The sequence below is a fragment of the Chanos chanos genome, chromosome 4, assembly GCF_902362185.1.
Source record: "Chanos chanos chromosome 4, fChaCha1.1, whole genome shotgun sequence".
In the NCBI taxonomy this organism is placed as follows: Eukaryota; Metazoa; Chordata; class Actinopteri; order Gonorynchiformes; family Chanidae; genus Chanos; species Chanos chanos.
This window is the reverse complement of record NC_044498.1, coordinates 8988714-9007564: the sequence shown is the minus strand read 5'-3', so window position 1 is coordinate 9007564 and position 18851 is coordinate 8988714. Positions and strand designations below refer to the sequence as shown.

At 40.9% G+C, this 18851-nt stretch overlaps 2 protein-coding genes across 2 annotated transcripts; both read right to left on the bottom strand.

Moving 5' to 3' along the window:
* Positions 1-224: 224 nt before the first annotated feature.
* LOC115808970 (myosin-6) lies at positions 225-6032 on the bottom strand. The gene has a single exon (XM_075353557.1). The coding sequence runs from the start codon at positions 6030-6032 to the stop codon at positions 225-227; it is 5808 nt and encodes a 1935-aa protein (XP_075209672.1).
* A 4074-nt stretch (positions 6033-10106) lies between these two features.
* pak6b (p21 protein (Cdc42/Rac)-activated kinase 6b) lies at positions 10107-16567 on the bottom strand. The gene is made up of 8 exons (XM_030771965.1): positions 16361-16567; positions 13611-14219; positions 12906-13403; positions 11847-11980; positions 11353-11479; positions 11036-11161; positions 10535-10669; positions 10107-10274 (listed from the first exon to the last, which is right to left on the bottom strand). The coding sequence occupies exons 1-8, from the start codon at positions 16565-16567 to the stop codon at positions 10107-10109; spliced, it is 2004 nt and encodes a 667-aa protein (XP_030627825.1).
* Between the last annotated feature and the right edge of the window lie 2284 nt (positions 16568-18851).

Below are 18851 nucleotides of genomic sequence, written 5' to 3'. Positions count from 1 at the left end.
TACCATACACAACACTGACTTTTTGGTTACATATTTCAGAGGGTTACCCAAAGCCAGGGAACAATTTTTCTTTCAAACAATATAATTGATTATTTCAGTCAATATAAGCTTTACTAGTTGACTATGAGCTAAATTTGATCACATTTATACGATTTATCATATTAGAATTAGAGGTTTGTGCCCATAAACAGATAAAACAATGTGTTTTACTGGCCTGAAAATCACTACTCATCCTGGGATTTCTTACCAGGAGCACCATCCCTAGTTTTGGCACGCAGCTTGTTTACCTGCGACTCTGCAATATCAGCACGTTCTTCTGCCTCCTCCAGTTCGTGCTGCAGTTTTCTAATCTTGGCTAAGTTGGCATTTGCCTGTTCCTCAGCCTCTTCAGCTGACCGCTTGTAGGATTTGACTTTAAGCTGCAGTTTATCCACCAGGTCTTGGAGCCTCGCCATGTTCTTGCGATCCTCCTCCGTTTGGTAGGTGAGTTCTTTGATGCGACGCTCATATTTTCGCACACCTTTGATAGACTCCGTGCTGCGTTTCTGTTCTGCTTCAAGCTCATTCTCCAGTTCCCGGATGCGCAACTCTAGTTTCTGGACTTGCTTCTTCCCACCTTTCATGGCAACCTGCTCTGCTTCATCCAGTCGGTGTTGCAGGTCCTTTATGGTTTGCTCCATATTCTTCTTCATTCTCTCCAGATGAGCGCTAGTATCTTGCTCCTTTTTTAACTCCTCTGCCATCATGGCTGCATCAGTAATGGCCTTCTTGGCCTTTTCTTCTGCATTGCGGTTCTCTTGTATTACCTCCTCCATTTCATTCTGAATCTGCAACAAGTCTGCTTCCTGCTTCTTCTTCTGGTTGATAAGGCTAGTGTTTTGTGAGTGCAGTAGCTGCATCCTCTCCGTTGACTCTGTAAGCTCTTGCTCAGCAAGCTTGCGACATCGCTCAGTCTGTTCCAGCACAGCTCTGAGCTCCTCCAGTTCTGCTTGGAAAAGGTTGTTCCGACGTTCCAAGAGCGCAATGTTCTCCTTGAGATCTTCATTGACATGATTTGAATCATCTAACTGAAGTTGGGTATCTTTCAAGTGTGACTGAATTGTCTTCAGCTGCTTCTGCGCATCAGCTGCCTGTTTGTTGGCCTGGCTTAGTTGAATCTCCATCTCATTGAGGTCTCCCTCCATTTTTTTCTTGATTCTCAAGGCCTCATTGCGGCTCCGTGTCTCTGCCTCAAGAGATGTCTGTAGAGACTCTACCATGCGTTGGTAGTTCCTCTTTGCCTGCTCCATCTCCTCATCCTTTTCTGAAAGTTTACGCTCAATGTCGGCTTTCACCTGGTTAAACTCAAGCTGGGCCCTTAAGATTTTGCCCTCTTCATGCTCCAAGGAAGCTTCTGCTTCTTCCAATGCAGTCTGAAGCTCTGTCTTCTCTTGCTCTAGCTGCTTTCGAACTTTCTCTAGCTCATGAACACTTTTTCCTCCTTCACCGAGCTGGTCTGTTAGATCTGAGATCTCCTCCTGCAGGTTTTTGTTTTCTCTTTTAGTGGTTTCTAGTTGGTCCAAACATTCTTCATAGGCATTCTTTAATTTGAATAGTTCAGTACTCAAGGCACGTGCCTCCTTCTGGGATGCTTCCAGCTCACACTGAGACTCTTCATACTTTTGCTTCCACTCTGCCAGGACTTTGTCAAAGGCCCTCTGCTTTTTGTCCAAAGCAGCAGATGCTGCATTGGACCGCTCAAGGTCTAACATCAGATCTTCAATCTCATTTTGCAGACGATGCTTTGTTTTCTCAAGAGAGGAACACTTTGCATTCACAGCTTCTACTGCTTCTTCAGCTTCTTGCAACCTCTGGACAAGTTTCTTTTTGGCCTCTTCTAGTTCCTCTGTTCTCTGGATACCATCTGTCTCATACTTTGCCCTCCAGGCTGACACCTCAGTGTTGGCCTTGGAGAGTGCCCTCTGGAGCTCTGCCTTAGCTTCCTGTTCCTCCTCGAATTGTTCCCTCAACAAGTCACAGTCATGACGAGCAGATTGTACTGCATGAGCTAGGGCGTTCTTTGCTTTCACCTCTTCTTCAAGTTGCCTTCTTAAATCTTCTATTTGTTGGGTGTAAGAGCTCTTTCCTCTCGTGAGTTGAGAGATCAGGCACTCTTTTTCCTCCAACTGACGACCAAGTTCACCATTTTCAGTGAGCAGCTTTGCTCTTTGTGTAGAGAAATCATTTAGAGACCTCTGGGCTTCTTCAGCTTTAGTCCGATACTCATTCACCTGATCCTCTAAAGAGCGGCACATTTTCTCTAGATTCACCTTAGCCTTCACAATGCTCTCCATATTTGATGTCAGGTCATCCAACTCGAGTTTTAGTTCTGTTTTGTCTTTTTCTAGCTTTTGTTTAACACGCTGTAAGTTGTCAATCTGTTCCCCCAGTTCGGCAACACTGTCAGCATGTTTCTTCCGAAGAGCTGCACCTGTAGCTTCATGCTGAAGTGTAGCCTCTTCAAGGTCTCTCCGAAGCTTCTGAAACTCAGACTCCCTCTTCTTGTTAAGCTCTACTTGAGCAGACGTGGCTCCACCAGCTTCCTCAAGGCGCTCACTTATGTCCTCAAGCTCTCTTGAAAGGTCAGAACGCTGTTTCTCCACCTTTGCACGAGCTGCACGTTCTGCGTCCAGCTCTTCTTCCAGTTCTTCAATTCGAGCTTGGTTTTCTTTTAGTTTTTTCTGGAGCTGAACAGCAGCCATCTGCTCATCCTCAATTTTCCCATTTAGCTGAGATATCTCCAAGTCTTTCTTTTTAAGCTTCTCTTCTAGCTGTTGTTTATCATTTTCTAAATCCATTACATTCTCCTGGATGAGTTTCAAGTCACCCTCCAGTTTCCTCTTGCTACGTTCAAAGTCCATTCTAACCTTCTTCTCTTGTTCTAGGGACCCTTCAAGATCATCCACCTGTTGCTCAAGCTTAGCCTTAGCTTTTGTTAAAGCATTTGCTTTGTCCTCCTCACTCTGAAGATCATCTAGTGTCTGTTGATGAGCTTCTTGTAGTGCTTTTTTCTCTTTAGTGAGCTTCATAATGTTTTCGTCCTGAGAGGCCATCTCCTCGGTAAGGTTCTTGACTTTATTTTCAGTGGCATGTTTTTCTTTTTCAACCTTTGCCAGTGTCAGCTCTAAGTCATCTATGTCTTTTTTGAGTTCTGAGCATTCATCTTCCAGTTTGCGTTTCTTGGCAGTTAAGTCCGCGTTTATTTCCTCCTCATCCTCTATTCTCTCAGTCAATTCTTTCACTTTAGCCTCCAGCTGGATCTTGCTTTTAATGAGCTGCTCACAGCGCTCTTCAGCATCTGTCAGCGTGTCCTGCTCTGACTGTACCTGAAGAAGCAAATCATTCTTCTCCTGAAGAAGTGTGACCATCTTCTCTTCCAGCTCTTTCCTCCTGCTTTCAGATTTATCTAGAGCTTCTTTTAATTTATTAAACTCGTCCTTCATATTTGCCATCTCCTTTTCTGACTCAGCACTCTTCAGCAGTGGCTTTATTTTGAAAAACAGTTTCATCCAGGGCCAGTTTTTAACACCCAGGAAGGATCGGAGGTTCCACTGGATTACCATTAATGCATCTCTGCGTTCCACAAGCTTCTGATATTCTGCTCTCATGAGCAAAGCCCGGGCATTAGCTTGGATCCTGGTGATTATGCGGGCAAGTTGCTCGTCCCGCATTTCCTCCAGTGTGCCCAGCAGCCCAGCTTTGAAAAACACTTTAGTGTGGCCAAACTTGTACTGTGTATGGTCGATATCCAGGGATCCCAACAGTTTTTCAGCACTTTTCTTACTGTCAATAAACTGACCCTCTGGGATGGCAGATGCATTCAGAATTCTGTATCTCTGTTTGAAGTCCCCATAGAGGACCCTGTTTGGGAAGCCTTTCCGGCAAATCCTGATACCCTCCAGCACACCATTACAGCGGAGTTGGTGCATAACAAGGCAGTTGTCCATGACTCCTGGAGTCTTGTTCTCATTGGGGATCAAACAGCGAACAAAATGAGGATGGGTTGTTTTCAGATTAGTCATCAACTTGTTAAGATTTTCTCTGTGCAGAGCAGATACTGTCTGAAATGATGACCCCTTCTTTTTGGCTGACTTGCCACCTGATTTTTCAGCCCCCTCAGCTCCTGCATAGCTTGAAAAAAGTGTGCTCAGCAGTTTCAGAGAAGATTTCTGATAAAGGCCAACTACTGTTTCATTCAGTGGATCTTTGTTCTTTACCAGCCAGCCGGCGATATTATAATCCACCGTACCTGCATAGTGTACCAGGGCAAAATGTGCTTCAGCTTTGCCTTTAACAGCACGTGGCTTTTGGAACATGTTTGATTTGCCCAGGTGGTTGTCGTAGAGTTTCGACTTAAAGGTCTGATCACTTGCCTTTGGAAACATGCATTCCTCTTCTAGAATAGACATGATCCCAAGGGGCTTTTCAATGAGGTCAATGCAGGCCTGCAAATCCATTCCAAAGTCTATGAACTCCCAGTCAATGCCCTCCTTCTTATACTCTTCTTGCTCCAAAACAAACATGTGGTGATTGAAAAACTGTTGCAGTTTTTCATTGGTAAAATTGATGCACAGTTGCTCAAAGGTATTAAAGTCAAAGATCTCAAATCCAGCAATGTCTAGCACACCAATGAAATACTGTCGGTGTTGCTTAGTATCTAGTGACTGGTTGATTCTCACCACCATCCAGTTGAACATCTTTTCATACACTGACTTTGCCAGTGCACCAATAGAGTAGTAGACTTGATCGACGCTCTGACCTTTTGTGACGTATTCATTTCCCACTTTTACCCTGGGGTGGCAGAGTCCCTTTAGAAGATCTGCAGAATTCAGCCCCATCAGGTATGCTGACTTGTCAGCAGACTCTGTTCCATCAGGCTCTGCCTGCTCCTCACGCTGCTTCTGCTTAAACTTCATGTTGCCATAGTGCATTATTGCACCAGTCAACTTATAGACCCCTACCTTTTCATCTGAAGTAAAGCCAAGCACATCAAAGGCACTGTCTGTTGCAACAAGCTCTTCGTTATCATTGATGGAAGCAACAGTTACTTCTCCTTGGGAGATGTATGCGTAATCATAAGGGTTATTGGTAATCAGCAGCATGTCCAGTAACTCTGGCTTTTCATTGGATAATATCTGATAGAAGATGTGATAGTTCCTCTCCGCTTTAAGCTGAAATGTTACCCGAGATTTTTCAAGCAAGTATGTTTCTATGTCTGCAGAAGACAGTTTGCCACTTGTCCCGAAATGAATGCGAATGAACTTCCCAAAGCGAGAGGAATTGTCATTTCTCACCGTTTTGGCATTGCCGAACGCCTCCAGTGCAGGATTAGCCTGGATAATCTGATCTTCCAGGGTCCCCTTATTAGAATCCTTCTTGTTACCTCCACCAGCCGCTGCAATACTTGCAAAGTATTGGATGACTCTTTTGGTGTTCACGGTTTTTCCAGCCCCGGATTCTCCGGTGATGAGAACAGACTGATTCTCACGGTCAGTTAGCATATACTGGTAGGCATTATCTGAGATGGAGAAGATATGAGGAGGGGCTTCAGATCTCTTTTTCCCTCTATAAGCAGCAACAACCTCAGCATCATACACAGGAAGCCACTTGTAAGGGTTCACTGTCACACAGAACAACCCTGAGTAAGTGTAGATCATCCAGGCTGCATAACGCTCTTTGAGGTTAAACAGCACGGCAGGTTCGTGGAGGAAGGTGAACATAGCCATATCTTCAATTTTGTCAAATTTTGGCGGGTTCTGGGGGTGGACATCTGCCTCTTTGACGGTCACTGTCCTCCCATCTTCAGTCTTGACAGTTGCCTTCCCTCCTTCCTTGCTGACTATTTGCCCTTTGACATATTCCACTTTCTCATCCACTACAAAGCATTCAGTTTTGATGTCAAAGGGCCTTGTCTGAGCCTCAAGGCGCTCCTTCTCTGACTTCCTTAAGAAAGGCGCTGCCTTTCCAAACTCAGACATGAGAGCATCTCCCATTGTCTCAACTTGGGTTCCACAGGTATGGTGTGAATCAGCTGCACAGAGGAGAGGTTGTTGCCTGCGGAATATGTGTAATGTGGAAAGCAGCACCACAGTATGGCTTTATAAAGGGGACCAAGTGCCAAATAAGGGTACGTGACAGAGAAAAGCGAAAGAGATAAAGAGACAGAAAAAGAGCAGACAGCCTGTGCTGAGAATCAGACATGTACTAGGGGCAGTGGTAGGACCTTTAGCTGTGAACATCCATTTTAGGAAAACTCACGCTTCACTGCTTATCTTAATCCTCTAGCCACCTCTGAGAGAAACTCCACAAATGTCCTTCTCTGGCTGCAAACAAATTCACACATTCAACCCCCTTTTCATGTTCATATACAGGGATACATGTTTAAGAAGTTACAATGCTTACCATATTTTAAAAATACTTTTCTATCGCCTCAGCAGGATTTAGCTCAATGAACATCATAAAACAGAAGATAATCATTTAATTATTGCAAAAAAAAAAATATGTGGAAAATATTCTTAAATCAATATTAATTGTTATTTCTTGATCATCTCCCAGGCAACTTAATATGATTTATTGTCGAAGCCCATGCTTAGAGGTATGACTGCAATGGTTAAGACCATTTGTGTTCCTTTGGGCTACATGCCTTTATCAAAGGCTTGTCTGCTAGATGTCAGCAATACCTTTCACAGTGCTCACAGAACAGCTTGTCCAAACTCATCTTCACTTAACAATGTCCTATTAATAGACCCCAAGAACAGACACAACTGACATTTCATTCTCTTATATGCTCTGCTCTTGCTTTCTTCTTATATCCCAAAACGAAACAACAAAACAAGTTTTGTTTTTTGTTTTTTTAACTTGTGATCTTGCATACTATTGCTACAGTGGGCAAAGTAAATAGACAACAATTGGATTTACTTTTAAGAAATGTTGTTTTTTGTTTGATAGTATATGATACTACGCAAAACATGTTAACCAGCCATTCCATCCCAACCTATTCTGATTATTAAGACGGAACCCAGAAAAGCTTGTATGAAGTTTTGCTGATTATTTAAACAACATTAAATTGCGTCCACTTCAAAGAAGAGACTAATAGCACAGATGTCAGGACTTGCAAAATGTCTGTGTTCTCAGGTAAAAGAATGAGATTGTTAAGTAACCAAAAACATGAAAACTCATTACCTTGACTGAATCCATTAGGTTTGCATCAACTTTTTGAGGTGATTAAACATATTTTATAATGTAATAACATACAATAAGTTAACTGATGATGCTAAAGTACATGCATTGTGACCATTATAGGCCAAATAAGCACTAACCTAAAAGACAAACAGTATATTTGTTCCAATGGCCACGTTTCTCCATTATCTCTTTTAATAGACCTCCGCACTATGATCACAGCAGACACAGAGGCACAAAGGGTCTCTCACAGTGTACTGATAACACAACCCTGTTATCTGTAATTGCCTAGGCAGTCATGGTGGTCATGTGTTGCCTTTACATATTGACCAGCTCTACTAACACTTACTGGTCTTTACAGGTTAAATGGGGATTTGATGCAAACAGTTGGCCTTGAAGTTTTATCATAGATGTAATTGGGGAATGGGGAAAGTACATAATAAATCAACATTATGTGCGGCCTTTTCAAGATGAGTGTCTTGTGGTATAGCTTTTCACCCTGGTTTAAATAGAACTTGTCAGAGTAGATAACTGCATTCCAACACTCTAAGGACAAGTAGATTAGCCACATGGTCATTCATTTAAGAACCTCCTTATCTGCTGCCTATTAAAAGTAAATGTGCATTGTGAGTGAACTGGGTTGATTTATGTGGCTGTTCTGTGGATCATGGAGTCGAAATGGTTAAGACAAAATGGAGGATATCTCCCTGAGCCTGATATATGTAAGCATTTGCCGGAAAGAGAACAAAGTCTAAATAAAAGTACTGATAATGTAGAGGGAAAGGGGATATGTCTGCAGTGTGTGACTCTGTTAGCTGGGTTATGTCTATGCTGTTGGTTGTCCTACTGTAGTGCTACAGGCAAATGCTAAAAGCCAGCTGTAAAGTAGGGACCGAGCCAGAACTAAGCCAGAACCAAAAAAATGTTCCACTAACCCTGGCAGGTCATATAAAAGGGAAAGTCTAGGTTAGGATAAATATAGTACCATTCACAATGGGCCTCAAGGGACACATGTATTTGCAGGTACTTTTTCCAATCATCTTACAACTACTGATTTAACAAAAAAACACATTCTGGCCTCAAGGGTTTGCTAGTTAGCTGAATTTGGTGTAGCGATTAGTTGGAATAGATATTTACAGGAGACACAAGTAACAAGGACCATTGTAGACACCTGTGGCTTCATAAGCATTTATAACATATTGTGTATTATTCTTGAGCAGCTGTTTCAAAATTGCGACTTCTTAAATGTGCCTTTTAAAATATTTATAGAATCATAATAAAATCAAAATAAAATATAGAATAAAATCAAGTAAAGTGTAAGTGTACTTTCATGATCCTTGTTCAAATAAGCGGTAAAAGCAACTCAAACCTGAGTTGCGTAACCCGGTGTTTCTCAATCCTGCTCCTGAGGAACCCCTGCCCTGCACGTTTTCCATCTTTCTCTGCTCTACCTGACTGGCTGAACTCATCACTGGCACTTTGGATTGTCTGAGCACACCTGATTTAATCAAGAGCATGTTAACCACGCTAATCAGGTGTGTTCAGAGCAAGGATAGTTAGAAGATATGCAGAGAAGGGGTACCCCAGGAGCAGGATTAAGAAACACTGGTGTAACCCACTCAGATGTACCGGTGGTTCAACTTTTCCAGGTGACCAAGGAGACCAATGAATAAACTTTTAAAGAAAATAAGCTTTAATGTTTGGCACAGACAGCAAAGATACTTCTATCTAAAATATGCTGCAATACAACCAAAAAGTTGTGAGTGCTTTCTTTTATTTATGTGACAAACCCTGTAAGGTGCATGCTTGTTCATTTAGATTTTGCCATTTACTCATGGTCTTTAACTGTCAGTATACTACAAAGTAGTGATATACAGACAATCTGTATCAAACCAACTGTATATCTGTACATTGTCTTTCCTTTAGATTAATATATAAATTAGAATTTTAGTTTTTTGAAGCAACATCATCTTTACCCATGTTTTATGTGCATCTTTTCACATAAATTCTGTCACAGTCATTTAACAGAACTGCATGTTCACGACTGAGGCTCAGAATGTTTAACTCTCTTTATCTCCTGATCATTCCATGGAAACATTACATGTGTTCACGACAAGGTTCTCTAGCAGTTGGTTGACTCCCACCAGCAAAATATTACATTTTCTGTAATAAAGTTATCTGTAAACCCATAGACATAACACTTGACCTAGGGGTATCTCCAAGTGTAGAGTTAAAGTCATATACAGATGGACAATTCCTGGTTCCAAAAAAGGCATGTCATACAGCTACAGACAGTGAAAGCAAGTGCATATTTGGGTTAGAGATATAAGTTATGATTATTTTGTATTTCAGGCAAATGGAGAAAAATGAGACTGGATCAGCAATGTTCTTTTGTATTGTTGTCCATGGGATGAAACATCAGATTTTTATGGATGTGACATTTCACAAAACTCCCGTTTATTCCCATAAAAAAAAAAAAATCTTATTAACTTCCAGCTTTTACACAAAAGCTGTTTTTTTAATGACTACATTAAGCATGAGAGCTTCAGTTAGTGAGTGTTTCCACAGAAACGATTAATGCATATTCACATCAGCATGTGTTTTGCTGTAACTAGGGCAACAAAACTTGTATTTCTTCTAGAACCCAGAGGGGGTACAAAGAACTTTACTGGAAAACTCACTTGTCCAGACCGGTACAGCGCCGCCTTTTCCTGGGACTGCATTCAGTCATATAAGAGCAGAACCACAAGGTATTTGTTAAACGTTTCAGTAGTATTGATGCATCTGTCTGCACATTGTTGTGAATCTGTGGTGGACCAGTCTTTTTTCTGTGCAGACAACCTCTGTCTAGTGTCGTGGTTGTCTGCATTCTCGGTTCTTGGTCTTACTCAACAACGAGACATGCGCTTGCGATATTGCTCCACCAGAGGGACCAGGCAGCGCGGAGAGCTGCTCTGCAGCAGAAATGGGTGTTGAAGTAGATCATTTGCAGTAGCCCGTTTCAGAGGATCTCTTGTCAACATTGAGTCCAAAAAGTCCCTTAGCACTGGAGAGATCTGTAAAGAGAAAGATAGAGAAAGGCTCATGATCATTTCAAGCCCCCCTGCAGATTTGCTACTAAACAAGCAGGTTTTTTTTATATGTATTGAATTTGATATGTATAGAAAGCATTTTAGTAGAACCATGCGTGCATTTTTTGTACAAATTTGACTTACTTAGACAGTTAGTTTGTTATTGAGATGATCAAGTGAGTGAAGGAGTGAGTTTGTTTGTTAATTGCTGTCATGTAAGATCTGTGTTAGGCTCTTTATCTTGCCTTTTGTGTGTTTCTGACTGTAGGGGCCGGCTCATCTCTAAGCCTCTTCATCGCTGCTACAGGTGTTTCACTGAAATATGGAGGCTCTCCATCCACCATTTCCACTACCATAATGCCTAGTGACCAGACATCCACCTGCAAGCATGCAGACATGCGTACAGTCTTATAACCAAACATTGTTCTCCATTATTCTTTTTCTGTTTTTTTCCACTGACACACAAAGACACAAACTCTACCCTACTTCTTCCCATTTACTCTTATTTGGCCGTAGCTGATTTCTGAAGAGATAGTGAATAACACATGAGCTCAGAGATAATATGTAGGCTACTTGGAGTTAAGGTGCACCATTCTCATTTCAGTGAATGTTCAGTATGGCCATTGACAATGATGGATGTAACAGGTTAGACTGAACACACTCATTTCTTTACTGGGGCTACTTGAGATAATTCTGTGCCAAAGAGAAATAACGTTATATTCTGCGTTGTTAGCATTCATTGTTACCTCTGTGCCATATGGAGTCTTTGACACAACCTCTGGAGCCATCCAATATGGAGTTCCAACCAGAGACTTCCTTTTTGGGATGTCTTTACTAATCTGGGCACAGAATCCAAAATCTGAAAGTTTTATCTAGGAATGAAAGGGAACATTCATAAATTATTAAAGCTTGTCTGCTAAAAGATCTTCGGTTTCTGGGCTCTGTATGGTTTCATGTTCAAGCATAATTCAGCGTTGTTATCTCTTATCTGAACACATGCACCTGTGAGAACCAACAGATAAACAATTTTTAAAGTCCCTCAGGGGTAGAACGAAATACTTACTCTCCCATCCAGTGTTAGGAGTATAGAGTCACTCTTGATATCTCTGTGAATAACTCCCTGAGCGTGGAGATACGCTAGCGCCTGCAGCACAGATTCACACACCGTAGCTATCTGCTCCTCAGTTAGCCTGTACAGACAAACATACATTCACACACACACACACACACACACACAAATACACACACAAATACACATGTATACATGAGTACATGCACACAATTTCATTATTATGGTTTGCTTACGGGAATCTCTCGGTGCTTAAATGAGCACTGATTTCACATGGGATTCATCACAATATGACAGTTTTTATGACTCGCTGAGGCCTCTGAGATGTGTTCACACACTAACACTAATCCTGTACAATTTAAATTTAGAATTTCCATTCCAAATCTTAATAACTGTCTGAGAAACCAGCCCTGCAAGCTTTCACAATCCTAACCTCACCCAACCTTCTAATCCTACCCTTCAGACCAGCCCAACCCTTTCTCTCTTACCTGGTCTCTGACACAATGTTGGTGAGAGCTCCGCCCTGCAAATACTCCATTATAACCCAGAGCTCCTCCCCGACTAAAGCACTTTTATACATCTCCACCACATTCTTATGTCTGTAGTCTCGCATGATGACAACCTGAAATGCAGGAGACACATATCAAATCCACTGTGAACTTCTTTGAACTTCTGAGCATACTCCCCCAGGGGTAATATGTATTGGAATTCTGAATAAGCTCTATACATGAGTTTAAGTGCAATATTTTTAAGCTAAACAACACAGTTATCTATGCCATGGTTTTGTGCACCACAACAACAAAAACAATCATATTATATATGCTCCATTTTTCATTACATGCTCAGAGTCAGTTAGTCAATCAGTAAAAATCTTAATAAGGGTCGAAGACACTTTGAACATGAATTTTCACCCTTATTTGAAGAGAACTGAGTAATATTAGTGTACAAAAAGTAATATTGATTTTTGGAGAAAGATGTATGTTGCAGTTTATAAAGTTAAGTAGAAATCTGCAGCTATGTTTGGAAATATGTGTTTGGTATTTATTCTTGCAACCTTTACTACTATAAATTCTTTAGGTTACAGTTTTGGCTGTACTCCTCTGCTCTCCCTTTTCAGAAGCTGAAAGTGATCTTTAAGTCAATAAGTAACACTGACAACAGACTATGCTACAGTTTTAACAAGATGCAAGAACATTAACCCTTAAATCTACTGGTTATGTCCTCAATGTGACACGTCTAGGTGAGAGAACTGCATTTTGAGAGATAATAACAATGACAGTAAGAGCAGCAATGGTGGATTATGGTTTGAAGGGTTGAGTATGCTGAATCCAATCTAATGATCAAATGCACAAATATCCTGTTTCACAATGCTGTTTGTGTTCAAATGAACAGTGAGTCTGAAATCAGGCATAGGTTCCTCTCTATAACATTGTGTATTCTATTAAAGTAATCAGTTACACTTGAAGTGGTGTAGTGTGACAATGCAATAGAATTCGCTATACAACAGAGTAGCCTACATTGCTGGAAAGACAATGTATTCTCCGTACCTCATTAAACAGAAGCTCTCGCCTCTGCTGTTTCCTCAAGTCCATCATCTTCACCGCTACTTGCTTTCCACTGTGTTTCTCTCGGGCAATGCATACCACACCAGTCGAGCCCTCTCCAATCTTCACAAAGTGCTCCAGGTAAGTTCGTGGGTCACCTTTGTCTACTACCATCTGCAGGGCAGCCTTAAATTGCTCGTGGGAGACTTTAGGCTCCTCATACACCGAAGGAGCAGGTGGAGTCTGTCTAAGACAAGATGGAGTTCTGGATGGGCCTTTGCCTGGGGATCCTGTTGGAGATGGCCGGCGTTGCGGGGAACTGTTTTGGTCGGGTGAGACCGGGACTTTTGTTCTGTCCTTTTCTTTGTCTGTATGTAAGAGAGGATCTAAAGGGTGACTGGAGGTTTGGTGTAATTTTTGGTGCGGGTGAACACCAGACACTAGTTTTGGACTGCTTGTGCCATTGGGTCTAGGCAATGCAGGATGGCCCAAAGAGTTTACCTGTGAGAGCAAAGTTTAGTAAGTTAGTCAAACTTCTGCTACTTGGTGTTCTGTTTTTTTTTTGTTTTGTTTTGTTTTGGTTTTTTTGTCATGGTCCCTGACAACTGACGAACAGTTCAATTATCTATCATCATTTTTACTGTTATATTCAAACAAGGCAACAGAATCCACTAAGAGCCAATACCCAAGGAAAGTTGGATGCCTCACCTTGAAGTCATAAGTGGAGTGTGGTCTTCTGGGGGTCTTCGTAGAAACCCTGGATAATGCTGGAGAGATATTAACTCTGTGCTTGGCTTCTGCGGTGCGATTTTGAGTCACAGTGTAGATACAGGACGCAGGCCTCTGATTTTTATCATTGTATGTTCCAGCCATGCCAGACTGATGCGATTTTAGTTTTGCCTTCTCAGCAAGTATCAGAATATCCCTTGCACTGAGATTGGGTTTCTCAGGTAATGTGAGGGACATCTCGTGGACTGAAATGGCTCTTGGTGGAACTTTGTTGGGTTGAGGGGTGACAGTTGCACCCTTCTTCATGCCAACTATTGGACTCCCACTCTCACTGCGGGCTTGGCGTTCCTTCGATTGCCAATCTGAGGGGACCGTGCCATTTTTAAGGTTTTTAACATTCAGTTCCTGGTATTGGTATGTGTCCCCTTCAGGCATTTGACCCATCTGTCCCATGGACTGGGCTCGTTTCCGTAGTGATGGGCTAGTCTTCCTCAGTGAGTTGGAGCTGGTGACAGAGACCTGGTTTATTCCTGCTATTGCAGCAGACATATAATCTCTATGACCAATAAAACTCCCACGCACAATTCTCTGATGGATGTAGAAACAGAAACAGAAACGAATAAAAAATGATGACAAGCATTATACCCTTGGATTTGTAATAAATGAACACTATTGCATTGTACTCCATACAGCTTACACTGAATGTTACTCTATCTGTACACCCCTGAACGCAACATGATCTGATTTCACTTTTAGGTTGCTGGCAAACATACGAATGAACAAAAAAATGAAAACACTTCATCTGACAGACCCTACTTATGGACTTCACAAAACATTCATAAAGGATATGTCACATGCTCACAATACATGCAGAGGTATTTTAAATGCTTGTGTAGACAAAGGCAGGCACCGCCACAAGTGAAATATTAGGAGAAAATGTTCCAAGAGCAACTAAACCACAATCATCCATTTATTTAGCACTTGATAAAGGTGAACAAAGACAATTGTGTAACATGAAAAACACAGGTAATGACCTGTGTTTAAAGTAGCGTAACGTTGCAGAAAAAATGTTGAAATTGTTTAAACTGCAGAAAAAAAATATTTCTTTTGATCCTGATACACTCTCTCAAAGACACAAGATCACACCCACTATTTGCTCTTTGTCTGTTATTTGTGGAATGTAAATGGATACTTTAGAGAAAAAAATTCTTTGGGATAATTTCTTTGGGATAGTTTTAAAACATTATATTTGTTGGGTTAATTCTAGAGTGTACTGCTTTCAAAATGCTCTTATTCTTACCTTGATAATACACACTTTCACAATAACAACATCAAAACAATCAGTAAACCAGGCATGCCACCATATGTCAAAGTCAGTGTCTTGGTGTTAAGGATTGTAGCGACTGATTGTGACTTTTCATGTACCTTAAAATGAGGTTTAATATTCAAAGCTATTTCAAAATAAACAGCTGCTCCCAGACCATAAACATCATAAGCATGATGAATTGTGCTGTGAGAGTCCATAAAGCAGTGTGAAACACAATGCTGAGCACCGCCAACACACAAGTGAGATTAAAACCCATTGTGTTTGGTAATCCACGGGCTGAATTTAAGTTGTTTAACATTAATCATTTGCAGAGGTGTGCTGGTTATTATTATATTTTGTTTTGTCATTATTTCATTAAAATAGCACATTACGTTGGGAAATATTTTCTCTGCGTATTGGAATAGTTGTGCAAACGATATGCACTGCTATGAAAAAATGCTGCATTGATTTTGAATAGGTTTGAAGTGTAACTTATGTCATTGTAAGGCTGGTGCGGTTGTGTGATTTGCTCTGTCCTGTAAGATGTATTGACAAATTTATTGATTTATTGATGAGACATGGAGTTTTGAGTACTATGGCATATCGTCATATCAACACAGTAATGACAAGTTAGCACAGAAGCAAATATTTCCTTCGTGAAGAGGAGAAAAACTAACTGGTCTCTGTTATGAGTCAAAACCGTGATATCGTATATCCGTTTGAATTCACGGCAATGCACAACTAGTTCAAAACTAGGAGCTCCCTGAAGCAAAGGAAAAGGTGGGGGGAAAAACTAGACATTCAGGTTCCCTTTCTGTTAACTCTGGGAACCAAAAATATTGATTTTAGAAATTTCCAGATGATTAAAAGCTTGTCCTTATAAAAGGTTGCCAAAATCTTTTTTAAGCTGTGTACAAGCGCATGAACACACACATAAACACATACACACAACACTAAATCTTTGCACTTAAAGGAATAATGCAGATGGGGACACAAAACACTGTTCCAAAAACTCTGGTCCAAAGATCTTTTCGTCATTATTTTGCCTTTGATAAGACCACAAAATCGCTTTTGGCTCATGTAATGAAAACATACACAAAAGTCATACAGCATGAACATTTACTTACCGGAAACATAGACTAGACTAGACAAGACTAGACTAGATGGACTAGACTAGTCTAGGCTATGTTGTTTCCTGCAGGTAAGTGCTCAACAGAATAGAACAGAATCTGGAGTAAAATCACTTTAACTGTATACTGAGATTCACAATGTGATAACAAGGACACACACACACACACACACAAACAGACACCATATGTTGGCCACTGGATTGACAGCTCAGATGCAAATAGTTCAAAACATATCTAACCACATTCTTGCCTTTTTGATCTGGCGCAAAGGGAGAAAAGGACCTGTTCCTTACCTTTTTTGGCTTGAGGTCCATAGGCGTGATGGTGGACACGTCCACTATGGGCTTAGGCCTCTTCAGAGTTTCGATTAGACTCTGCCACTGAGGGGGCAAACCCACGAAACATCCCCGTTCATGGTCAAACGACGTGTGGACTCTGTGGACAAAATTCCTTGGAGCTGAGATCTCCGGTCTTCTCTTTTTTTTCTTCCTCTGGAACATTCTGAGGCTTGGAAAGATGAGGGATCGAGGAAGACATAAGGTTGTTCTGTTACAACAAGGCGTCCCGAACATCTTTACACCATTAGCCACAACAAGAGGACATGTGGACAGCAGCAACTTAAAACACCTCAGCAGCAAACAATATTTGTTTTCTTCCAGGAAGGAGAAAACAAAAACAAACAAAAAACAAAACCAAATGCTGTAATGGGAATGTGACCGCCCACATGAGCCTGTAGTTCTGCGCTCTTCTGCAGGGCCAGAAGGGCAGGGCAAGGCCCTCATGCCACACCCTCTCCACAGACACTCCTTCACCCTGAGGCAGGTCAAAGTAACTCTTTTTTTTTTTTTTCTTAGCAAGCTACCCGTTTGTCACCACCTCTAAGTGTCTTCAGTGAAGCAAAGCAAAGCAATGAACGGCATGTCCCACGTATGCATGTCATTCAAGACCCGGGAGCACAGAGCTTAATGTGGACGCGAGGGAATAACATTGGAGATCTATGCAGCTTCTCTGTGTGGGGGGTACTCCCCGTGTCGGGTGATCAATTAAAGTGGAAACACCACCAGGGCTTATTCGATAGACTATAAATAAACGAGTGGAACGGAGAGTCCATGAATAGCTGATGGAACACTGTGAACATAGGCTGCCATTTGGGGCAAATCAATCCGCTTTGTCCTTATTTTTGAGTTCGCTGATTTTGTTACTGCATTGGACATGCAACACATAACAGCAATTAGCATTATATTTCAATGGCAGATATAGAGCGGTAAACAAAGTGCTCATTTACAGAAAGTGCCAGTGTTTAAATTTATCGCACGATGATAGAAATGCTGTATTTTGTTCGTGTCCAAACCGTTCTGTTCCTTTTATAACCATATCATTAAAACATTTATATTACCCTGCAAAGATGAAAGGTGATTACCCACACACTACTAAATAATACTGTAGTTGACTATAGTGACATCTTTGCAATATACAAATGCCTACACAAACTCAAGAGAGTGATTGTTCTTATGAAGCTCAACGCATAGTTGGTTTGTTTAAGATTACATCAAAAATAGCCCAAAAATCCTCAGAGCCACTGAAAGGCTGAGACAGGAAAAAATACCCAGTAGCAAACATTAAATAGTTAACACTAAGTGAATTGCTGAAGGAAATGAGACATTATATGGTCATATCCGGGTTGGAATGTCAAGTTACAATGAGTCATGAATGGTGGTCTCAGTGAAAGAGTGTGTCTGGGTAGGTTTTTATGTTCAATCCTGCATTAACACTGAAAAGCTTACAAGCTTTGCAAAAAATCCTTCCACAAATTGAAAAAAAAAAAATGAAACAACTAGCCCTGACAGCTTTTATTCTAGCTGTAAGATATCACCCAACCATATTCAATGAATGAAATGAATGAATTAAAACAAAACAAACAAACAAACAATCAAAAAACAAAATCCGTATTCTCCATCTTATTCAGGTTTCGATTAGCTCTTCTCTTGTAGTCCAGAAAAGTTATCGAGTTTGTTTTTTTCTGAGAAACGTAGAGGAAGGAGAATGGCAATACTCCTCAGTTAAATTTTAAATATTATTTAGATACCCATCTCATGGATATAGCGAAAATATGTTAATGCACAAACTCCGAGTTCCTCTACTATTTACATAGACATGTTTGAACAGCGTATCATGTGGCATGGGCATGAATAAGTCTGGCAAGACAGTCTTTACCTGTGTTTCTCCGGTATCCAGGAGACGTTCTGATAGTTTGATAGAGTTCCTCCAATCTGTGATGGTCTAACCAGTCTCTAAACCACACACTACGAGAGAAGACAATACACACATATTTATCTCACTCATTTATCGTGAAGTTCTCACTGTTCCTTACCTCTGTCTTGTTGTCTTCCGGTTTTATTGTTTAACAAGGGAGTGGAGCGATGAATATATGTACTCAGCATTACAATTTGGTTAGGCGTCTGTGTGCACAATTAAATGTTTGCATGAATAAACGTCTGTGAGACAGCATGCACATTTGAAAGTAAACGGCATGCACAAATGCTAAAATTACTTCTTTATCCCATTCATCTTAAAAATAGGATTCATTAATGACTCATGAACAATTATAATAACTATTATAACAATGCTATTTTAGTACATTACTCAGTAAAGCACGCAAGTCACTTTTTCCTACATCAAAACAACATATCTGCAGGTTCAGCAAGCCATGTTGCCATTCTCCAAAATGTGCATATTGTTGTGTGTGTGCCATTCACACAGGAGGAATAAACAGATGCAAGTGTA